Consider the following 24,711-nt stretch of genomic DNA (forward strand, 5'->3'; position numbering starts at 1 on the left):
CGAATAAGGAATAGTACAAGAACATTTTATTTTTGGACTCCTGCGGATTTCCAAACGTGAATCCACCTTTCGCCATCATAAAAAATTTGTCAACAAATGTACTTTAGTGTGAACCCTAGGTCTTCGTGGCAAAACAGCTGTGAATGAATACCAATCAAATAATTTGGTCCAACACTTATTTAATTTTTTTTTTATAAAGAAAACCAAAACAATCAAAACAAATATAAGCAGTAGGCTAGTGAATTTAAGGAAGATCCATGACATATCATTGCATCATAACGTTAATGTCTAATCAAACCGAATCAACACCTTACTCCACTTTAGGTCATAAACAAACTGCAGTCATTGAAGAAAAATAGAGCAGTGGCATAGGAAAAGCAATCCTGAAGCACAAACACTTGATCATACTTATTTATAACTTTTTTTTTTAAAGGCAATGCATTCTTAAGAGGCAGTGAAATAACGATGACCAGGGCTTACGGACCAGAACATATTTTAGATAATTAACAGCCAGAAAAATCATAACATTTGAATGAGATGAGTAGACAGTTTAAAACTGTTTTTCTTAATTCTGTTCTCTGTAACAGTTGTGTTGTTTAATTTCCATAACTGTCTGCAGCCTTGCTATGGATTGCCTAGATTTAACAGAGGGTTCAAACAGCGTTCAGGGCATTTTCATGTTCCCAGCAATGCCCAACAGGCCTTCACACTCAACCTGGTGTGTAACCTCTGACCTGCACAGCTCTCAAACAGCTTTTTGACTGCATGGCCAGTCATTTAAGCCCACCCTTTCGGTTGAGTGGAATCATCTCATTCTGGTAACCGAGACACTGTCTTCGTCATAAAAATAATAATAATATTTAGGAATAAATCATGAATAATAACATTGAGCCAAAAGCCCTCACAGTTCAAATGCGGATGTGGCTTAAGCAGCATTCCAATGTATCTGTAACACATAATACTATCAATAATATGAAGGAAAATAAAATAATAAATAGGCCTATATACTTTACTTATTTCTTTCCCAATATTATTGTTGTTATATATTTTATATTTGTATACATATACAGTGACCTTGGATGAATTAAATCAAACGTTATTTTTCTACAGCAATGTCAACCAAGAAGTCCTCCCTCAGCTCTGGTTATCGACCAAAGGAAATACTATCATGGATACCGGAAAAGGGGGTTCAGAGCCCCAAAAGACATCCATGTTGGGGCTTTTAATGCCAACATTAAAGTAACCCAGGAGGTTAAATAAATAGCTTAAACAACTCCATGACGTGCACTGCAAGAGTGTAGGCGAGGGGTGTAAACTAAAACGGAACCAGGTCAAAAAAAAAATGCAAACCACAGCACTAAAAGCTCAAAGTGCTTCAACTGTTTTTAAACAAAAATAAGAACAATAATAGTTATATCAACAGATTGATGAGAACTTAATTAACATTAAACATATTTAGAGCAGCAAGCTTCATTCGATCAAACAAAAAAATAGAACAACCAAAACAATAGAGGTTTACCATTGGATAGCAAGCCAGCATTGTACTTCACACAGCAGCTGCTTGTCAGTATTGTCGTCAGTTAAAGTGCCTTCTACAGCCGTTTGTCTTACTACTTAAATACATTTCTCAGATCCCCAAGGCCCAGTGCGAACTATTTGGTCCAAGTTTCCAAACTCAGATACATTTTTTTTGCCACCCCCTCTCCCCCGAAAATGTTTGTGCTAAAATATTCCAAGTGCCTAGTAAAAATACTTTCAGTATAAAAGATTTACATTTGAGTTTAGATTTCGGAGCCGAACAATTAAAAGTATACCGTGTTACCAGAGAAGCTTGATCGATTTGACCAAATGCATAAATTTGCATATTTAAGTGCCGTTTGCGGGATATGAACTATGGTGGCATACACCGCAAAACTTTGGCAATCATGTTTCTGTCGTAACAAACAGACGCAGCGGCCATTTTAAAACAAGTGACACCTCTTCTGTTGTAAGTAATAGCTGGCATGGAGGTCTTACAGGATAGGAGTCACCGGCTATATATGGGGGGAGGGGGCCGTTTGCTAAAAACAGTAATTGTCTTCAGGGATGATATTCTGAAGATAGAAGTGTAACGACTGGTCACTTTTTTTAAGTAGCAAAAATATGTTCAAAGTGGATATAGATTTAGGAAATGTAAATTCCGAAAATAATTTTTACCCTGGGGGTTGTTTTTTTTATCTTTTAGTGGTATAACCGTATCAATCCCTAGATAAACCTTTCCGCCTATAGCCCCGCACAATTTGGTATTCTTCATGTAGGACTAAATCACCATGGACGAAACAAATTTCTACGCTAACCGACGAAAAAGAAGTGTCGACCTTCGCCCAGTTTCAGAAATGTGAACGTGTGATACTGGCGAAATGCTATGGATGTATACAGTTCTGTATCTGGAGTTTTAGCCAGCACAAACAAGGAATTATGGGTAAAAACCGACTCGCACTGGGTTTGGGTTACGGCAAAGTACCGAGTGGAGTATATATCAAGATATGAGGGCAATGGAGAGATGGAGTAGGAGACAATAAGAAGTAAGAGATCTCTTAGTGGTTGGCAGGAAGAGGAGAGAGGTGTATCTCTTAGTGGTTAGGTTGGGAGGAGGTGGAGGACGAGGACGAAGAGGGCTGTGTGGGGACCAGACTGTGTGTGCGTGAAGGTCGTGGGGGTCGCGGTTGGAGGTAGGAGGTGCCGCCCCCCTCCGGACACTGCGGGCCGGGGGTGCCCTCGTTGATCTCCGAGTCCAACTGGGCCGGACACTCAAAGTGGACGCAGTGGAAGACCTGCAGCGGAACGGGGGAGAGACACAGAGAGACGGGGATAGTGGGGGAAAGAGTGAGACATAGAGCGGGCAGGGGAGAGAAAGTGATGGAAGGAGACAGAGGGAGAGACAGACAACATAGAATGAGAGAGGGAAAGATTCGTGGAGTTCAGAATTAGTTTCTTACGAAATTGTCTTTATAAAATACGTTTTCATAGAAAGTGATTAGAGACAACACTTGAAAAAGTTCCATCATTCACACATCGGGGGGAGGGGGGGGGGTGGGTTGATACAATTTCAAAAACATAAAAGTGACATGGAATATGTAGCTATAGATAGGAAGAATTGTAAAAAAAAATAAAGCTAACCAAAGCGGCAAAGACACTGGCACACGTGATGCTAAAGGCTCAGTTATGGTTCCCCGGCGTCGAGGCAACACAATGACCATGCAGACGCTTCGACGCATTTGTGAACCTGTTTTGGTTGTGGGTCGGGTTTTAATGAGCGGACCAATCACAGCCCTTGCTGCTGCGTCGCCTCCACGCAAGGTTATAATTCTTGGGAGGCGCACGTCAGACCCTTGCGCTGGACGCAAGGAGGGTCCACAAGGACGTAATGGGTCCGTAAACCCCCTTGCTTTGCGTCGACGTGGATCCATAACTAAGCTTTAAGGGACTACGAATGTTCCAGTGAGGTGAATAGTCGTCCTAGGCAACCCTCTAACCTCATTGGCTGTGTTGTGCGTTCCCACAATTCGAATAAAGGAAGCAGGGTTCTTCTCGAACTTCAGGGTCTGCCACGACCTGCAAGAAATCATGGGAGAAAAAAATAAATATGGATAGAATAACGCTACCTTGTCATCCTATGAAAGGGAATCTAGGGGATTGGCAAATGTTTTGATTTAAGGAAGTATGTAAAAGGTATTAACGTTTTGAACACAAAAATACTATTCCTCACTTGTATCGTCGGAGACACACTTGTGTAAAGATTTTCAATACACAACAAGGCTAGAGGAGAAGGGGGATGGGAGGAGCTAAGAGGGAGAGGAGATGAGGAACTTGGTAGGAGAGGAGGGAGAAGAGAGTAAATCATGATAGCGTGCAGTACAGAGTAGGGATGGCCATATCAATATTCAAATATTCGATGACTATTTTTTTTGGTTTACCGGTTTACCGGTTACTCAAAAAAAATGAAGTGTAGCGCACTCATAATGTAGCCTGAAGGGCTTCGGTGATCTGGCCTTCACTCAACAAATATATTTGTTTTCCATCCATTAGTCAAAAAAATAAGGAAATCAAATCCAATTTGTTCAATTTATTGAGCATTTTAGAAGGAAAATACCACTCAATCAGTATGAATGAGTGGAAACAAAACCATCCTTTTTGACAAGAATATGAATGAACAGTATTGCAAACTTAAGGCACAAACTGAAATTAGATTTGAGTAAATCTAAGGCACCAACTGAATAGATTAAAGTAACTGAAGCACAACAGCAAAAAGTATAAGTACTGGTGGGCTTGGATATCAACAGCACTTGCAGTGCATAGGCCTGCCTCGCATTATGCGCATACAACAGAACATCAACAAAAATATATTATGTGTAAGATGGAAATACAGTATGTCTAAAACATTTCCAGTTAACATAACACATAAGCCCACCTACTGCATCACTAATTCTTGTTTAAAAAATTAGCAAATCTACGTGGGATAGGCGGGTGCGGAGGCGATTTACAATCAAGCCCGCCGTGGAAAAGACTCACCGCTGGAACGGAGGTTGCTGGTATAGCCAAGTATTTTTGCATTGCAAAGAGTTTGCATTTCAATTTTTTTTCACCAATCTGGTCAAATTATTTCAACACTTAGCTTATGTTGGTCTCCATTTCTTTTAGTGTGCGCGCTGCCTGCAAGTTTAAACTACGTGATGCGCAAAGGCACAAAAATGTATCTGATGCATTGCAATTGTGTTTTTTCTTTCTTTCTACTTTACGTATTTTAAATGGCATTAGTATACACGTTTAATGAACGATATGTAATTAATATACCTAATGAATAATATTTAATTAACTTTAGGCAAAAAAAAATCTAAAATCCGCTACAGCTAAAGTCGAATACCCAGGTCATTTCGAATAACCGAATAACCTTGTCCATCCCTAGTCGAGAGTAGGTAAGATGGAAGGTAGGAGATAGGAGGTATGATAGAAGGCAGGAGAGAGGAGTCGGAACAGGACACGTACCGGCAGGCCACCTTGGTGCGGTCCACCACTTTGGTCCACTGCTGCTGGTTGGTGGAGACCTCGATGAAGTAGCTGTAGGAACGCTCGTCACAGTCCCAGAGCAGGAGCCTGCTCAGCACAGGGGCGGAGTCACCTGGTTAGTCATCACCAACACGTGGGACCTGGCGACTTTCAGAAGTAAAAGCCAACTACGTTACGGTTGTGTCTCCTAAAGAACCTCCTTTGCTCGACTGTAAAACCACCCGGCCATACCGAGGTCTCAGAGGGCTTTTATTTTCTAAAACACGCATCAAACCAAAAGGCCGACCGTAAGGAGCTGATGGAGTAGGGCTGGGCCAGCTGGATGACGATGGCCCCGGAGCCCAGCTGGTGGCAGGTGTAGCCCGAGTCCCAGTCGTAGTTACGAGTGTCGCCGTTGAGCAATGCGTTCCTGCTTCGGCTCACGCCCTCCACCACACTGGCACAGGCGGCAATGGTTGCTGCGTTCTCATTGGGCACTGTGGAGCGGAGGGAAAAAGCTGTTGATTGGCTATTCGGTGTAACTGATTTCAGCTTCTGTTAGTCGGACGTCAAATGACCCGGGCTATAGACATTGGAATGAGAATACATGCCCAATATTATAAAAGGACCCTCATTTACCACCAGGTCTGTAGTTGATTATCCATTGCAAGTGATTTAAACCTACCAGCCTACCCAGTGGACCGTACCAACTGGGATGCATTTCTAAATGATCCATTATATATGTCTCCCTGTGGGATATCCCTATAGGGTCGATTTTGAAATTGCTTGTGATGGCTAATCAGCATCACACCTGGTGGTACGTTGGGGGCCAATATTGTCTTGAACTGCTATTTGCCAAGTCCTTCCCGCTAAAGACAAAGGGTTTTTAGTTAACATGGGTCCACGCCATGCACCCACTTAAGTTCCCACCGTTAAGTCATTTAGCAGACAGTTTTATCCAAAGTGTCCTACAGTGATTCTTTTTTGTCATTAAGACTTCAGACATTATGTTTCAAAACCAGAACCAGAAGTTTTTCACCCTAACCCCTAGTCAAACTGCCCCCATTTTAGATGTCGAAAGAGGGGGGCATATCTTAGGCGTCTTCAGGAACTTACCCACGAGGCCGTTGTCCAAGGTGTACGAGCGGTTGGTGAACATGCACTCGAAGGCCACCAGGTGGAAAACCTTGTTGACTGTGTTGTGCGTTCCCACGATGCGCACGTACCTACACACATGAAAGGAGAAGCAGAGGATGCGTTGTTCAAGAGGAAGGACAGCACTTTGCACATCTTTGCCAGTCTCACTGGCTTGATTAAAATGAACAATAAAAAATAGTGAGGTAGTATTGTAAATGGACAACTAGCTTCTTCAGCCAGGTGAGGGGTTGTCTTGACATACAAAGGTTTTAGGTTGAATGATGTCTCCAACTATAGGCAATTGTAGCCTGTGTAGTCATCATTCCTTCATTATATGTATTTGAGGTCATTCAGGGTCAAAGAACGGTAGTTAGCATGAAGTTCGGAGAATTGGGGAATGTTTGCCTGCAGGGTACTGTATGCAACACAGGCAATGTTGTTAATAATTGTACAAAAACAGCACATACCATGTAATAAAGGTATAGCGTATTATAATAGAAAAAAAATGATATCCAATTTCTTGGGAGATCTTGCATAAATGTTTCAGGTTATGCAAAGGGAAACTACATTTAATCGCTTGTCTCCATCTTGAGCAACCATAGTTAACTGGAGACTTTTTATGGGCATTTGTGCCTCTGAAAAGTAATGTACATTTTATATTAAAGTCACTTGAAATGTGCGGGTAGGATAGTTGGGCATTGTTAAGTCTAACATACACAGCTTTAGTGCTAAAGTTGAACTGAGGTCAGCTTGTTTGGCTTAATAGAACAAAAGGGTCATTCAGGTCCCTGGAGGGCAATTCAGTTACACTAAAGATGCCTACACTAAATACTTAGCGTGTTATAGTGTGTACACATATGGTTTATCCAAACATAGTGCTTTATAAGATGTACAGACATCTAGGGTTATAGATATAAAGAGCTAGGTAGCTAGGTCTAGGTGTATATATATATATATTAAGCAAATAGAAACAGTGCAATATAAAGTGTCTAAAACCAATGTTACATCAGGCCCACCAAAACAAAATGGGAATGCACAATGTATGGAAACAAAGGTTTTATATGATAGTCATACAACCCCGGGTGAACCAAGGTGTACATATCCAGTGCTGCTTCACCTGCACACCCTGGGGGTGAAGTAGAGGTTCTGCCAGGAGCGACACAGGGACTTGGAATGGTCGACCACGCGGATCCAGTCCAGCTCGTCCATCGACACCTCGATGTAGTAGGAGTAGGACCTGAAGACACAGGAAATCACTTGTTATTTTGACTAAAGGTAGAGCTAGGACTGATAAGGAAAATTATAACTATCCCAATACTATGCAAATCCTGTCTTACACAGAGATTTGCCATGATAAAATTTGAATATTGTGAAAAAGTTCAAAATTGTAGACTCAAGGAGCTGCAAACTAATCAGTTAATTAACTCAAAGCCTCTGCAAACGTTTCTTGAGCCTTTAAAATGGTCTCCTAGTCTGGTTCGGTAGGCTTCACAATCATTTGGAAGACTGCTGACTTTGACAGTTTTGCAGCAGACACTGTCATTGACTTAGCCTCCACAAGGTGGCTAAGCCTCAAAAGGTCATTACTTAAGAAGCTGGCTGTTCAGAGAGACCTCTATCAAAAGGATATTCATAGAATGTTGGGTGAAAGGAAAACGTGTGGTAGGAATAGGAAAAGGTGCACAAGTAACAGGGATAACTGCAGCCCTGAGAGTATTGTCAAGCAAAGGCCAGAGCTTCACAAGGAGTGGAGTGGGGCAGAAGTCAGTGCATCAAGAGCCACCGCGCACAGGCATATCCAGGACATGGGCTACAACTGTTGCATTCCTCGTGTCAGCAACTCCTAAACCAGAGTCAATGTCAGAAGTGTCTTACATGGACTAGGGAGAAAAATAACTGGTCTGTCGCTCAGTGGTCCAAAGGCAAAGTCAAACAGAGTCAATTTTGACTGTCAGTGATGATTTGGGCAGCCATGTCATTTTCTGGTGGCGGTCCACTGTGTTTTATCCAAAGCCCAAAGTCAACACAGCCGTCTAACAGGACATTTTAGAGCCCTTCCTGCTTCCTTCTGCTCACAAGCTTTATGGATATGCTGATTAAACTTTACAGCAGGACATGGCACCTGCCTGCATTACCATAGAAAATGTATGGGTTATTGTCCAGAGGAAGATGAGAGACCCAAGACCCAACAATGCAGACGAGCCTAAGGCCGCTATCGAAGCAACCTGGGCTTCCATAACACCTCCTGCAGTGCAACAGGCTGCGCTCCATGCCACGCCGCATTGATGCAGTAATTCATGCAAAAGGAGCCCAACCCAAGTACTGAGTGCATATACAATAACATACGTTTCAGAAAGCCAACCGTTCTGTATTAAGGTTCCAGGGACTTTTCTCACTTGTATTGTGTTATATTCAAATTTTCTGAGATACTAAAAGTTTTCATGAGCTGTAAGCCATAATCATTAAGAAAATTTCACTTTGGGTGTAATGAGTGTCACTTTTCACAATATATATATATATTTTTAGATTAACTTGTATATCCTCCCCTCACCAAGAATAACCTCCACCCACCAATTTCGGCCCTTTGAGCAGATAGATTTCCCATCAGAAGAAGTGACCAGTGAACTTAAGCTACACATCATTCAGTCGGTAATGTCCAGGGTCTCCCCCCTCTCTCACCGGCTGTCGCGGTCCCACAGCAGCAGGCGGACGTGGTTGATGATGGAGGGCTGGCCCAGCTTCACCTGGATGCCTGCTCGGCCATCCTCCTCGATGGGGTGCCTGGAGAAGCCGTGGTCCAGGTCGTAGTTCTGGGTGTCTCCGTCCAGCAGGGCTGACTTCAGCTCCCCCTTCACCACCTGGGCCCCGTGCTTCATGGTGGCAATGTTTTCCTCCGGGACTGGAAACACATAAACCAACACGTTATATTATATAATACAATACAAACCAACGCAGAACAATATATAAACACTACAATGTTAATGCTGGAGGCGTTGATGTTATCTGTGTGAAACTAGCATGGTGGACAGCAAGTTGGTACTAGCTAAGAATACAGAAGTACGCCAGCACCATTCTGTATGCATTTAAGTATTATTGTGGTATATGTTGTAAGCGTCTTAGAGTACCATAGTAAGCGCTATATACATTTAATTTATTATTATTGATTGACCCAGAACTAGGAAGCTGTACAATTTGCAGCAAAATGGCATTACAAAAAAGTTATAACCTCACTCTTATCTATGAAACCTTTTGGACCAAGACCCTTTTAAAAATAGTAAATAGTCAGTACAAAAATAAAAAAGTTCATAGCCACAATCTTGGTGCTTTTCCCCCAAGCTGTCGGCTTTAACAGACTTCTTTCATGGAACTTCAACTTCACCTCATAGGAACCCCTTTTATTTGGGGGTAGCGGGGTACTGACCGAGCATGCCCCGGTAGTTGAGGTCCATGTCCCTGCTCTCAGAGCGGGTCTTGATGGCGTCCAGCAGTTGGTCGGGGCTGAGCAGGCCCGAGGGCCGCACCACGTTCAGCATCTCCGTCAGGCTCATCAGCGGCAGCCTCACCGCCGACATCACCTCCTGCGAGTCCTCGCCGTCGCCGTGGTGACGGCTCCAGCGGCTCAGCGCCAGGAAGATCTCCTTCTCGGTGGCGGCAAACGAGTCCCTCCTGACGACTGTGAGCAGGGCGGCCTTGGGACACACACACACACACACACACACACACACACACACACACACACACACACACACACACACACACACACACACACACACACACACACACACACACACACACACACACACACACACACACACACACACAGGTTTAAATTAATCTACCTCGTGGGTCTCAGAGTAGGAAGTGCTCTAAATCAGACACCGCTGGTTCTACCGAAGTGATGCTTTGTGTGCCACACAGAGCATCACTTCTTCGGTCCATATTGTACTCATAACCCATCTACTCACCATGCCTGCCCCAGTCAAAGAACACCTAAACAGATGACTCATATGGGACACATTTGACATTCAGACACACACACACACCCGGCCATTACCTTGGAGAGCGTCAGGAAGCCGTCAGAGCCCAGCACGTCGGGCCCGTGGCGGTCCATGTAGGCGCAGCAGGCAGTGCTGAGCGCGCTCAGAGAGTACAGGCTGGCCACGTCAAACACCAGGCACACGTTGTTGGTGTGGAGAACGGTGCGCAGGAACTCCGAGGTGGAGTCCTCCAGCGGCTGCAGGCCGTAGCGGTGCGCCAGGCCCAGGAAGTCCAGCAGCACCTCCTCCCGGGCAGAGCTGAGGCTGGCGCGGCCCGTGTAGAGGTAGTGGAGCAGCATGGAGAAGGCCTCCGCACGCGTCTCCTCCAGGCACACCTCCGCCTGCGGCAGGGACTCCTTCATGCCCCCATAGAGCAGCGCCCTGTGGCGGGGATTGACATGACAACTATCTACGTCTGAACTATGGTGTTAACGTATGGTGTTAACGTTTAGACTTGTTTAAAGTGTGTCGACACCTAGGGGTGTACCGGCATAAGTGAGTCACGGTTCAGCTCACATCACAGATTTTAGTTCGGTACCATGCGTCTCTTGAACCTGACCTTTTTAGTATTTTCTTTAACCTTTTATAATCCAAAAGTAGACACCCTTTGGAATCAAATACTCCTTGGCCGTACACTAACATTATGGATGTCTGCCCCACCATGAAGGATTAAGTTACTTTGTTTACATGCTACTATTATACATGTCCCCCTAAACTTCATTATTCAAGTTGCTTCGTCATGGGCCAAAATGGTCTGAGGGCTACTGAATTTTGCAAGATTAAAAAATGGACCAGCAATTTTTTAAAGGAAAACATGTACAATTGTAGATTGGAGGGGAAACGTCATAGAAGAAGATATTGAATTGTTGACGCCCTCTGGATCACATTGTTATTGTTGATGCATCTTCAATTACCCGCTTTCCTGAGGTATGGAACCGTATGTTTAGACATGCTATGCTGCTACCTGAAGTAGTGACAGCGAGCTGCCAGGATCACCCGATGGGCAGGAAACCGTTTTTCTTCCACAAGAAAGGTGACATCGCTGTACTCCTCGCCGGGAACCAACGCGCCGAGCTGCTCTGACAACAGGTGGATGTGGTCTATCTCCGACACAGAGGCCAGTGGTCGCAAAGGGTGGCTGTTACTCATGTTAACAGATTCTAAGGTCACATCTGGCAGGGATGAGAAACACAAATGAATAGCATTCGTCATTAAAGAAGTAATGAGATAAATCAACACAGACAGATATCCGCTACAGGGGGATGTTGCATACACTTCCTAGCTAGGTGGTTATGAAAGCGATGCTGCTGACATCTTGCATGCTAACGAAATTAGATGTACGGAATAAGGCACAATTAATACCATTTTCATGTTTGCATTACTCAACCTACGTTATACTGCACATTATAACGCACAAGACCTCCACAGGTTTGTAAGTAGCCATTCAACTTACCTAGCAACGTTGTGGTAACGTTAACCTTACACCGTTTGTGTTTACTTGCACAGCTGCGGTGGATAAATAATAATAAAATACTGGCCAAAGCCCGCTTCCCTCTGTTTCCTGGTTATGTCACACCTCTCACTTATCTCCCGTCCTAAGCGATACAAAAAAACGTTTACAGATTTAACCAGTCTAGGGATTTAACAACCACAACATGCTAACGGAAGTGGATCAACAAGCTCAAATGACTACTTCCTGTTCGAGGATGGACTCAAGTGACAAATATTCCAAATTAAAAGTGCTATTGAAGATGCTCGAAAAATAAGACAGTTCCCTTGATAATGCAAACGACACTCACAAACTCGAAAATGTAAGATATGATTGAACATGGAAGGTTGAAATCAAATGTAGATCGGAATGCTTCACGTTATTTATGTGGATGTGTGGTGGACCTCTGGGAGTGAGGTCAAGTGAATCACAAAATCTAAATCACAAAACTGAGGTTCATCCTTTCTTTCAAATTAATGTACAGTCGGATTAAAACTAACAAATAACAGGATTGAATTGAAAGCTTGAGAGAGTCGACTTTTCTCTTTATATTTATTTATTTTTGTTTAAATTAATATTGATATAATAAAAAAGAAAACGTACTGGCAATGATGGAAAAGTATTACAAAATGGGGAACGACTTCATGTGACAAATTAAGAAATGTGTCACAAACAGAAATTGTTTGCTTTGCAAAAAACTACTGCATTTTTTTTTTTCTTGCGGTGTATATTGTGTGCTTAATAACCATCAATATATGATTTAATTTCGATTCAAATAATATGTTTCTTGGAATTGGTATCCATTATTATCAATTTTATTTTCTGCTCTTCTCTTCAAACAAACCAATAAAAAATAAAGAAATAAAGAAAAAATAAATATTTTGTCTCCTCCATTTTGGACACTTTGCGCTTCCTCGGGATACCGAAGATAGGTGGTGGAGTTCCTCTTGCCATCTCTCTGCCCTCCTCCGTGAAATGAGCAAACCGTCTGCAATGACTGCACACACACACACACACACACACACACACACACACACACACACACACACACACACACACACACACACACACACACACACACACACACACACACACACACACACACACACACACACACGCACAAACAGTTTTTGTAGGTCATTGTTACGGTTGTGTTAATATTGGAATTCACAGCACATCTGCTTCAGAAGAACTTTACCCTTCAGTATGGAGATTCTCCAACAAAGTGGAGCACCACCACTTCCTGAGATGTGTTATTTCATGCTGTGGAAGATAACAGTATATCAGTCAGAATTAACTTCCAAAGACTGCAATGAGAGTAGACTGTTTGTACTCGACTACATCATAATTTTGCATTAACTTTAGCCATTTCATTTTCGTATATTTTCCTTTATATATATTTGTATGTATCTAGTATACTATTTGAAATTTGAAATAAGTTGCATGTTATTATAACTATTATTTAAAGTGTCTGCTATCATGGATAAATATGTTAGCTTAAGGCAGTGGCGTCCCCGAATATGCCGTTTTATTCGGGGATAAAGCCTTGGATGTTATTTAATTAGCCCTGAATATGATCTTTTAAAAAAAAGAAAGGAGGAGTAGTATTTAGTGACCAGAACTGTATGGAGTGTGTCGTGTGTGTGTGTGTGTGTGTGTGTGTGTGTGTGTGTGTGTGTGTGTGTGTGTGTGTGTGTGTGTGTGTGTGTGTGTGTGTGTGTGTGTGTGTGTGTGTGGTGGTAGGCGATGACTCCAGTTCAACCAGTGAATGAGTCTCTCTGGTCTCTTTGATGAAAGCTTCCTTCTCACACGCACACACGCACGCACGCACGCACGCACGCACGCGCACACACACACACACACACACACACACACACACACACACACACACACACACACACACACACACACAGTAAGGTGAATTGAATGTTCGTTTTGAAGTTTGAATCTAAATCAGTCAATCAGACTTACCTGTGAGCAGGGTAAGTCCTCCAGGTGTTTTTCTTAATTAGTTAATTGGTTGCATCTGGTGCGTTTCACTTAAAAGGGAACCGGACAGTACATTGGTTTGTGTACTGTCTCTTCCAGTTTCACAGGTTAAAGACTTTTTGAAGTAAAGAGGAGCATCTCATCTGAACCTGATGTGAGTAGAATTGTGTAGCAAAGCACAACTGACGTGACTTGTATGTTGAATCAGTGGCGGCTGGTCGTTTTTAAAGTGAGGGAGGAAGGACTGCGCGCTTGGTTGCCATTGGCCTGCTTGCACTGTTGATGTATGGTGCATAAGAATGAGACTTAAGTTGTTTCAGGGTGTTTTGATGAACTACAAAATAGTATGAGGGATAGTTATGTGAATAAATTTGATACAAGGCCACCAGTGGCATCACTGTAATTTGAAAGCTGGTGGGCAGCATGTCTTTGAAATGGTCAAGGACGGAAGGAAAGGATGCAAAGCCCAATTTTCAAATCAGGCCTACTCTTGATTTGTAAAAGTAAATAAAAAAAATCTGGACCTATTTTTGCCCTCAATGAAAGTTATTGGTTGTAATTTAGCTATGTTTATTTTCAGTAACAATTGTTTTAAGAAAAGACTGACCAAAAGTGATGCCATTTAAAATACATCATGCTCTGAATCATTCACCCTTTCCACACAATTTCCACAATATCAAACAGAACAGTCTGAGTAACAAACTAGTAAAAGAACGAACATTATTCTAGATTCAACCTGATCTAGAGGCATGGTGCCTAGCAAGGAAAGTCGCATAGCAGCAACGTGAACTTGACAAAGTCGTGGCGTTTGGTTGCCCTATCAAGATTTTTCACATCGGGGAAACCATGAACAGCCCACGCTGGAGATTTGCCATTATTCATTAGCAAACAGGGCCAACAATACAGTCGATTGCTAGTAATGCTACCAGTAAGCCATGAGTACCTGGCAAACCATGTAGCACCCACAACACTGACGTTGCCATTACTTTTGGTGATCTCGATTTTGCGAAGTGGTCTACCTTTTTCTTTGGTCGCTAACTTAGCACTGTAACTCAATGAATGGAATGCTTTGAGTAATTAAACATGAACAATGTCCTGTTTCCAATGTTTCCATTGTATACTTTATTCGCAAATGTTAGAATTTCGTTATCCTTCAGATGATTTCACCTGCTTTGCGTCTCATGAGAGGCAATGCAGGCAGAGCGGGTTTGTTATCGACAGCGTTGCCAGATTGGGCAAATATCCCGCCCAATGATAATTTTCCCAGTCTAACGTGGTTAAAAGTAGCCCAATTGGGTGGGAAATCTGGCAACACTGCGTCACCAGCCAGGGATCCTGCTTAATGGTTCATAGCGCAGCACGACTAGATTTTTGCGCGAATCAGACGCCTGTATATGGCAAGCCGAGTGTGCCACAATTCGACTTCAATTAAACGCGTTCTGAAACGCCAGCACGCGTGCCCAGAACGCGTTTTGGTTTTCCAGAACGCGTTCCGGCGTTTCAGCGCGCGCGCCCAGAACGCGTTCCGGCGTTTCAGCGCGCGCGCCCAGAACGCGTTCCGGCGTTTCAGCGCGCGCGCCCAGAACGCGTTCTGGCGTTTCAGCGCGCGCGCCCAGAACGCGTTCCGGCGTTTCTGCGCGCGCGCTCAGAACGCATATTAGCATATTAACAGCACGCGTGCTGTTTTTTAATTATGTTATCATAGTTGCCACGGCACTTACCATACACAATGTTCGGTCAAGTAGCTTAGATAGTGTATAGTCAAAGTGTATGTACTTGTAGTGTTCACCACCTCCACATTAACCACCTAATTTGAAACATCTTAACATCTTTCGACTTTAAGAACGACACAACAGAAAAGATTCGCGAAAGAAGAGCTCTGGTCTCGACTGATGTTGTCTGTGTGTTTGCCCTAGCATATGATTAGGTGAAAACGGCTCAAATCTATTGGCTGAGAAAATTGAGGGGAGGAGCGCATTAGCATATTAACAGCACGCGTGCTGTTAATATGCTAATATGCGTTCTGAGCGCGCGCGCGCAGAAATGCCGGAACGCGTTCTTGGCGCGCGCGCTGAAATGCCGGAACGCGTTCTGGGCGCGCGTGCTGAAACGCCGGAACGCGTTCTGGGCGCGTGCGCTGAAACGCCGGAACGCGTTCTGGGCGCGCGCGCTGAAACGCCGGAACGCGTTCTGGAAACCAAAACGCGTTCTGGGCACGCGTGCTGAAACGCCGGAACGCGTTCTGGAAACCAAAACGCGTTCTGGGCACGCGTGCTGGCGTTTCAGAACGCGTTTAATTGAAGTCGAATTGTGGCACACTCGGCGTGATTCTGAAAAAAGTAGAAATGCTATCAAAATTCCGTTTAGATAGTATTGAAGATACAAGTGTGTAGATTTGTTTAATGGTTTGAACGATGGTAAACGGTTGAAAAAGGAATGAGTTGCGATGTCTAGAAGTAGGTGTATCAGAATGGGCTGACGTCTTCAATGAAGACAGCTGAAAACGAAGCGGTATGAAACTAAAACTGTGATTCTGAAGACATTTTAAATTATATCGAAATTCTGTTTAGATATTATTGAAGATACAAGTGTGTAGATTTGTTAAATGGTTTGCACGAAGATAAACGGTTGAAAATTGATTTAGTTATGTTACTTCTACAGTTGAAGTACGACTGATGATTTGAATCATCGTCTTTCAGGGTTTTTTTCGTTTGTTTTTTTTTCTCACGTCGCGCCCCCCCTGAAGAACTCTGGCGCCCCCCAGGGGGGGCGGGCCCCACAGTTTGAAAACCACTGCACTACAGGATTACGAGCGTCAGTGTCGTACGCGATGGAGGGTGGGTGACATTCCTACAGTCTGTGATGATAGGCTATATTTCTACAAATGACTTACTATTTCTAGCGATTAACATGACGAAACAACACAAACTAAGCTAACATTAGACTATAGCCATACCAGATAACGCCATACCAGCTAACCCTAACTATTTCTATTAAACTCTGAACCATTTTGCAACAGACAACTGTGTGTTGGTGTGTCTTATTGCTTCCCACGTCTGCGTCTGCATCTTTCCCACTCCTGGCTAATAGTTTCAGTTTTTGAACTGTATATCAGAAATGATCACCCTGTACCACACTGTTGATGTTTTGTGAGCACTCACGCATTTCTCTAGGTATCTTAAGTTTCCTACTGGAGTCATCAAAACTTTGGACTTTGTTATTGTAAGAAATATTGTGTTGCAAAAACACTGTCTTACCGTTACCCTAACCTTAACCCCAGTAACATTTCTTCATCATAAACTACAAGTTACGCAAAATGGCATACAAACATCCAGTCCAATATGAAAGAAAAAAGCTGGCTTCATTAAGGAATCGAACCCCTTATCCCCGCGTTAATGAGTTGTTCTCTGACCACTAACACATCAGGTCTTGGTACATGTGATTCAAGAGTTAACCACTTGACAATCTTTAAACTTCGGTTGCCTAGAAATTGTAAAGACAGTGATGTGTGTACATTGTGCGACTATCCGTCACTCGCGATGTGTGTGCAGTCCAAAATGAAAGAAAAAACCTTGCATCACTAGGGAATCGATCCCCCAATCATCAGTTGGTCGTTGGTAACTGTAAACAAAGAGATCGCATTTTGTTTAACTGCTAACTAACAAACGGGTTTATGCGTTCACTGAACCAAGATTATGGAAATAAAAGACCACTTTTCCATCAGCAAAATCTTCAGAACCGTTATTACCAACCCATAGACACTAAAAGCCAAAACCTCTCACATGCACACCCATCGCGAGTGACGGCTACGCGCACACATGCACACCCATAGTGAGTGACGTAGGACGTAAAGTCCCGCCCAGGTCGAAGTGGCGTCGATTTAGAGAGTCCCCTCCCATTGAAACCAATATTATTCACCGGCCGCCAGTACTTTCTGGGAAATGAATGGGAGTCAACGGAGGCTGAGGGAGGACCTTCCTCCCTGAAGTAATTGTCAAAAGGCGATAGGGGGTGCTGATGTCCCTTTACCCAGGGAAACGAACATTATATATTCAAAGGCATTAAAGTAGTCATATTTAAGGGCATTCATTCATTACAGTAGTCTGGGCAATCTATATATTTTTTATTCTCAACAATGTTAAGGAGGATCTTCCTCCCTTTCCTCAATGAAGAAGCCTCCAATATAAATCACTGATAATGTGTGAAGGAAATCTGGGATTGTGGTGGTTTAACTAATTTGAAATTTGGACCATGAGTAAACTGTTCCTTCCTTCAAAGGTCTATCATGGATATTTAACTGCAATTCTGTGAGTATCCCAACTTAACCATGAAGCATAACTGCAAACTGTAAGTCATTAATTTCTCATTACTCTTGGGCACATTGATGTATTTTGGCTTCCTGGTGAGTTAACCTGTTACCTGAAGGTTGATCTGAGTATTAAGGTTGTTTTATTGGTTCATGGGTTACTTAGGTGTTTGGTTTATGTTGGTTTTAATGATTTGTTAAAATGGTTACAGGCTCCAAGTTATTGTTGTAAGCTGGAGTAATGGGTTGGGTTCTGATATCTTCAGTCTTCTTTCATTCTACTCCCCTGAGCTCTGCATCTTCATCACATGAGTGTTGCTTTACTGATGAGGGTGTGGTCTGAGTGAGCAGAGGTGCATACTGGGATACAGAGCTGTTTGAAGTCTACAGGTCTGTAGACACGCCTCCTCAGGGGAAACCGAGTCTTTGAGGAACTGTCGTGACGTCAGTTACATGGACTGGAATGTTCTTAAAGATGGAGACAGGGATTCAGAAGGAGAAACACCAGGGGGAGATGAGGGGGCTCCTCATCTCAACGACTGAAACACAACTTCAGTCTGACACAGAGAACCATGGAACACATTCAACAGTCCCCTCCAGGCATCGTGACTCCTCAGGAACAGTTTCATTTCCAAGAAGGTCTTATTTTGGGCCATCCCCATATGGATCCTGCTCCTCAAGAGCCACCCCCCTCCATTGGGTTGTCTTCTGAACAGATGACCTCCTTCCTGTCCTCAGGCTGACTAAAGCTGCACCGTTTGCATCTGTGAAGGCCCCCCATTCAGGAAACCACTGGACTACAAAGACATGACTTCAGAGATGTTGAATCAACCTGAGACACATTTTGGAGACGCCAAGCATAATCCATCACCAATGTGGGACGCCACTGAAGAATGTTGTACATAATTTACGTCTCTGGAGACATTGGTTGTTCTGTTATGGGTGCCCTTGCAGGAGAGCTGGGGGGGGGGGGGGATGATGGAATGTTATTTGGCATGAGGTTTTTACCCTGCTTGATTGTTTGGCCTTTTATGGCTCAGTGGTGTGTTTGGGTTTGACATGAGATGGAAGATTTTTTCGCTAGGGTTCTACTGTGTGTGTGTGTCACACCTGGCATGGGGTTCTACGTGCCTGTCCTGGGTTCTCTATGTGTGTGTGTCTGGCTTGCTTTGACAGTGATAATGTTCATATGGGGGTCTGTGTGATTGGAATGGTCAACTAAATCATACCTGATGGACGGCCACACGTTTACTTAGGGCCTCCAGTAGACATGAAGAGCCCTGAGCGACGCTCCGGAGCGATATCCAACACACTGGGCAGGAAGGAGAGTATCCAACTAAAGTGTAAAAGGATGCAAGCGGCGTGTTCAGATCCGTGACTTCAAACTAGGACTTCATCAATCAGGATCAATGGAGGATGGACACCAAAAGGAATTCCACAAGGAGAGTCTGATGTTGGAAAGGGACCTAAATGGATATTCAAGATGACCTGTAATGAGACGGCTCTTCCTACCTGGCTGGATTGATGGAGAGCCCTGTGGATCTTGTCTTGCTCTCAGTTGCACGTCTACTCAGGCTGAACTGTATTTGTTTCGGACAGGACTAGCTGAACGATTGGTTCCCTTAAACCAGAACCTATCCGGGAACTCCAGCTAGTGCGCTCTTCGAGCTGAAGTTGTGCTCTTCAGCTGAGGAGGTAAGGAAACCTTCACTGGGGCTTCAAGGTGTAAAGAGGAGAATGTTTCAAAGTGTTCCATGGTACTCTGATGAAGACCGTTGTTGTGTTCCACTGGCTGAGAGGAAGAACCCACACGTCTTCCTCTTGGCCTTTCTCCTCTGAGAATCCTGGTGCCATCTTGAAGGATATTCCAGCTCATGTAACTGATGTCACGACAGATTCTCAAACACTTGGTTTCTCCTGAGGGGCGTGTCTATGGAACTGAAGACTTCAGACAGCACTGTATCCCAGCATGCATCTCTGCTCACTCAGACCACACCCCCATGAGTAGGATGCAACACTCTAGTGATGGACATGTAGAGTTTTATAAGTAACGAGGGAGCAGACTAAGGTGATCAGAACACAATGGAATGTCAAGTCTTTAAACCATGAAGATGGTTTGATAGTTCAGGAATTGGGCTTCTTTTTATTACAGGCAGTCCTTTCACTCAGATGCCCACTTCTCACTGGAGCTGTACATGTGTTGGCTGGCTGGCATGATTTGCTGTTGGTGATGAGGCGGTCAGGGTGACGTTGAAGGGCTATGGTCGGCTCTCTGTGAGCTCAACGTTTAGATTTGCTCTGTATGGTTTGTACCCTGAATAATCTAGATAATTGTGAAATGTAGACGCGGTTCTGTATTGAATGATTTTAGGTTTAAAGTTGTTGTGGGACGTACATGGTAGTTTGGTTCTTCGTATGGTTTTGAGTGATATAACTTGTACACACTGGGTGCATAATAATGTAAAGGTACACTGAATAGTAGAAATGTCCAACAGCAACAAACAGATCTCCTCAAGGTAAGTCTGTTGGCTGTGTTTTAATGAAGACCATCGCTGGACTTCAGGATCTTCCTCCGTTCAGCTCAAGGTGAGGCGCTGGTTCTGTTTTTTCTTTGGTTGGTTCCGGCCGGAATGTTCGTATTCCAGTCGGACGGTTTGTGCTTCCCGCCGTGGAAGGTTCTGAGTGCGGTCACTTGATTTAGTCCCAATGGTTAGCATAGAACGTTGTAGTCTTGACAACCATAAGAAACCACCTGGCAGTTAGTTGGACGAGAATCTGGCGGAACGTTCTGGATTGTATTTGCGTAACCTTGAGCCGTTGCCAACGGAATTTTTTTTCAGTCGGTTCCCATTGGGAATTGTTGCCCCCTATCTTAAACAACTTAAGTTTTGATGTTAAATACATACTGATGCGTACGTCGTACAATATGTTGATAATTTCTGATCGTTGCGCCGTACTTTTAACCACGATGACGTGACGGGACTCTCGCTGCGTACAAAACAGCGTTCTACTTGCGGGCCCATTTTTGACATCAGGAAAGGCTGAAAATCATTTCAAGGCGGAAGATAATTTGACATTTCTTCAACGGAACCCAGCACCTGAATATGGCTGAGTATATTTGATTTAATATCGATACTGCTTAGTGTTCTTTGTTACTTCAGCTTTTGTACGTTCTAAATATCTGCTGTCATTAATTGCCACAGAAGTTAAACCCTACCCAATGGAATGACGTTAAACAACGACTTTGGTGCAGAGTTACCAACTGGATAATATCAAAGCTAAAATAATGGCTGTCATTTCCACATGTTGCAGTAGAAGATACTCTAGAACTGTACAAGGTTAAAAAGGTAACATGTAGTTTGTCCCAAGGTGTCTGCCTCCTCACCCAGAGCAAGACCTCCACCTCCTCACCCAGAGCCAGGACTCTACCCAGAGCCAGACCTCCACCTCCTGTCAGAAGTCCTCCAGAACAGGTCAGTGCTCTGTGTGAGTAGAGTCTGCTCAGGTCATTTTCAATGCATGGGCTGAACCACTTCTTTAAACTTGTGGACTGCTCTGTCTTCATTCCCAAAAACGAGATGCTCATGTCTGGTCTCAAGTCTTTTCTAGCCTTGAGTTATAAAATAATAATTCAATTAATTGTGTAACTCTGTCTTGGATGAGTCAATAAGTTTATTGTTGGGCAAATGCTGATATAAACCTGCTGCTGTAGCTGAAAGGCGAGGCTGAGAGGCTGGGGACCGGAGGCTTGTGGTGCCAGGGTGGACCGGAGACTGAGGCTGGAGACAAGGGGGCTGCAGCACCGGACCAGAGGGTAACCATCACCAAGCTCATCTGAAACACTAAAATCCACGGTAGTTTAGGTCTGGTTTTGATCATCTTATAACTTTAAATCTGTGCCAAGCTGTGATTTGATTGAATTCATACGGGGGTTATGCAAGAGTCATATGAGCCATTAATGTTACTAGTGCTGCTACGACCGTAGTGGATGAATTGCTGAACGTGACAATCTGCAGACGTTGTCTAATTTAAGTGTTTTGTCTTCCATTTTACAAGTGAACCTCAGATGCAGGAGGTGGGGTGTGTTGCGTCCCCAGGTGATTTACTGCTGAGACCAACATTGTTTGTAACCAGACCAGCAATCCATGGCTGAAGGAGCTGATGGAGGAGCCGAGCTGATGGAGGAGCCGAGCTGATGGAAGAGTCGTGCTGAAGGCCCTGCCTTGTGGAGGCCCTGCCTGGTGAAGGACGTCTGTTGTGGGGTAGATAGAGCTTGACTCTGAAGTGATCAACACACTCACTGCCACTTCTCGTAGAATACTGCTACCACAAACTACCGGCGTTTGTACCATATATACCAGACGACTACATCTGTTTTACCACATGTTGAAGCAAGACTTCCGCTGTTTGTTCCAGACCAGGACTCTGTCTGAGGAGAGCTGCTGGAGGAGGTGAGATGCTGGAGGACGACTAGGAATCGACCAACAAGGATTCCTCCTAAGTTTGTATTTACTTACATGGTTGACTTAAAGGGCAAAATGCAGTTGATACTTTGACATGCGTTAACCAACTACCGCTGTGTTTTCTTACTAGAACGTGTTTCTGGAGCGGAGGCGAGCTGGTAGGGGAGCCGTGAATCTGGAGGATGACCATCACTCTACCAACAAGGATTGTAAGTTTGTATTAACCAAACAAACTGGAAATAAGGGCTTAAAAATAAGACCAACTACATGTTTGTTACCAGACTTTAGGGCCAGACTCGCGCTGTTTGTTCCAGACCAGGACTCTGGCTGAGGAGAGCTGATGGAGGAGCCAAGACTCTGGAGGACGACATCACTCCACCAACCAGGATCCTCGTAAGTTTGCCTAAAATAAACAGAGTGGACTTGTTGTAACGCAGGATTAGTTTGTCCTGTAAAAGTTACGGCATACTATTGTGGTGGTTTACCAGACAAACTACAGCTGCTACTTTGTTACGCGCCATTAGAGCCCAACTACTGCCGTGTTTGTGACCTTACATTAGAGACAAACTACTACTGTTTGTTACCTGATATTAGAGACAAACTACTACTGTGTTTGTTACCTTGCATTAGAGCCCAACTACTCCTGTGTTTGTTACCTGATAGAGACAAACTACTACTGTGTTTGTTACCTTTCATTAGAGCCCAACTACTCCTGTGTTTGTTACCTCCACCTCCTGTCAGAAGTCCTCCAGAACAGGTCAGTGCTCTGTGTGAGTAGAGTCTGCTCAGGTCATTTTCAATGCATGGGCTGAACCACTTCTTTAAACTTGTGGACTGCTCCGTCTTCATTCCCAAAAACGAGATGCTCATGTCTGGTCTCAAGTCTTTTCTAGCCTTGAGTTATAAAATAATAATTCAATTAATTGTGTAACTCTGTCTTGGATGAGTCAATTAAGTTTATTGTTGGGCAAATGCTGATATAAACCTGCTGCTGTAGCTGAAAGGCGAGGCTGAGAGGCTGGGGACCGGAGGCATGTGGTGCCAGGGTGGACCGGAGACTGAGGCTGGAGACCAGGGGCCTGCAGCACCGGACCAGAGGGTAACCATCACCAAGCTCATCTGAAACACTAAAATCCACGGTAGTTTAGGTCTGGTTTTGATCATCTTATAACTTTAAATCTGTGCCAAGCTGTGATTTGATTTAATTCACACGGGGGTTATGCAAGAGTCATATGAGCCATTAATGTTACTAGTGCTGCTACGACCGTAGTGGATGAATTGCTGAACGTGACAATCTGCAGACGTTGTCTAATTTAAGTGTTTAAATTTGTCTTCAATTTTACAAGTGAACCTCAGATGCAGGAGGTGGGGTGTGTTGCGTCCCCAGGTGATTTACTGCTGAGACCAACTTTGTTTGTAACCAGACCAGCAATCCATGGCTGAAGGAGCTGATGGAGGAGCCGAGCTGATGGAGGAGCCGAGCTGAAGGAGCTGATGGAAGAGTCGTGCTGAAGGCCCTGCCTTGTGGAGGCCCTGCCTGGTGAAGGACGTCTGTTGTGGGGTAGATGGAGCTTGACTCTGAAGTGATCAACACACTCGCTGCCACTTCTCGTAGAATACTGCTACCACAAACTACCGGCGTTTGTACCATATATACCAGACGACTACATCTGTTTTACCACATGTTGAAGCAAGACTTCCGCTGTTTGTTCCAGACCAGGACTCTGTCTGAGGAGAGCTGCTGGAGGAGGTGAGATGCTGGAGGACGACTAGGAATCGACCAACAAGGATTCCTCGTAAGTTTGTATTTACTTACATGGCAAAATACAGTTGTTACTTTGACATGCGTTAACCAACTACCGCTGTGTTTTCTTACTAGAACGTGTTTCTGGAGCGGAGGCGAGCTAGTAGGGGAGCCGTGAATCTGGAGGATGACCATCACTCTACCAACAAGGATTGTACGTTTGTATTAACCAAACAAACTGGAAATAAAGGGCTTAAAAATAAGACCAACTACATGTTTGTTACCAGACTTTAGGGCCAGACTTGCGCTGTTTGTTCCAGACCAGGACTCTGGCTGAGGAGAGCTGATGGAGGAGCCAAGACTCTGGAGGACGACATCACTCCACCAACCAGGATCCAGAATGTTGCATCTTTTGAATATTGAACCTAATCAATGTCCTTGTTTGGTCCGGGCAGACACACCTGAGCTGAACCCGCCCTGATCCTGACATCATGCTGGTCCCGTCTCCTCAGTTCATCTGA

General features: G+C 44.0%; 1 protein-coding gene and 1 long non-coding RNA gene across 7 annotated transcripts; one reads left to right on the top strand and one right to left on the bottom strand.

The window, feature by feature from the left end:
* Positions 1 to 159: 159 nt before the first annotated feature.
* On the bottom strand, positions 160 to 11,904 carry btbd9 (BTB (POZ) domain containing 9). Its single transcript, XM_060042315.1, has 11 exons — positions 11,653 to 11,904; positions 11,164 to 11,371; positions 10,217 to 10,580; positions 9,584 to 9,851; positions 8,842 to 9,061; positions 7,280 to 7,399; positions 6,142 to 6,251; positions 5,333 to 5,522; positions 5,026 to 5,133; positions 3,516 to 3,594; positions 160 to 2,813 (listed from the first exon to the last, which is right to left on the bottom strand). The coding sequence occupies exons 2-11, from the start codon at positions 11,346 to 11,348 to the stop codon at positions 2,613 to 2,615; spliced, it is 1,845 nt and encodes a 614-aa protein (XP_059898298.1). The 5' UTR covers positions 11,349 to 11,371; positions 11,653 to 11,904; the 3' UTR covers positions 160 to 2,612.
* A 1,837-nt stretch (positions 11,905 to 13,741) lies between these two features.
* LOC132449804 (uncharacterized) lies at positions 13,742 to 24,587 on the top strand. 6 transcript variants are annotated; one of them, XR_009523660.1, is made up of 11 exons: positions 13,742 to 13,831; positions 17,956 to 21,456; positions 21,696 to 21,797; positions 22,118 to 22,484; positions 22,577 to 22,655; positions 22,728 to 22,839; positions 23,146 to 23,203; positions 23,444 to 23,545; positions 23,871 to 24,242; positions 24,326 to 24,404; positions 24,478 to 24,547. It is a non-coding gene; the product is annotated as an uncharacterized LOC132449804 (long non-coding RNA). The 6 variants fall into 6 exon arrangements; XR_009523663.1 differs by lacking the exon at positions 13,742 to 13,831 and having other exon boundaries at positions 17,557 to 21,456; positions 23,871 to 24,029; positions 24,162 to 24,242; positions 24,478 to 24,559; XR_009523662.1 differs by lacking the exon at positions 13,742 to 13,831 and having other exon boundaries at positions 17,557 to 21,456; positions 23,871 to 24,007; positions 24,162 to 24,242; positions 24,478 to 24,558.
* Positions 24,588 to 24,711: the final 124 nt, after the last annotated feature.

Source organism: Gadus macrocephalus, chromosome 21, assembly GCF_031168955.1.
Source record: "Gadus macrocephalus chromosome 21, ASM3116895v1".
Lineage (NCBI taxonomy): Eukaryota > Metazoa > Chordata > Actinopteri > Gadiformes > Gadidae > Gadus > Gadus macrocephalus.

Coding starts and splice junctions, on each gene's coding strand:
- btbd9 (XM_060042315.1), bottom strand. CDS start 11,348: ATGAGTAACAGCCACCCTTTGCGACCACTGGCCTCTGTGTCGGAGATA. Junction 10,581..11,163: donor GCTCGCTGTCACTACTTCAG/GTAGCAGCATAG, acceptor TCCCCGCCACAG/GGCGCTGCTCTATGGGGGCA. Junction 5,523..6,141: donor CTTGGACAACGGCCTCGTGG/GTAAGTTCCTGA, acceptor TCCGCTCCACAG/TGCCCAATGAGAACGCAGCA.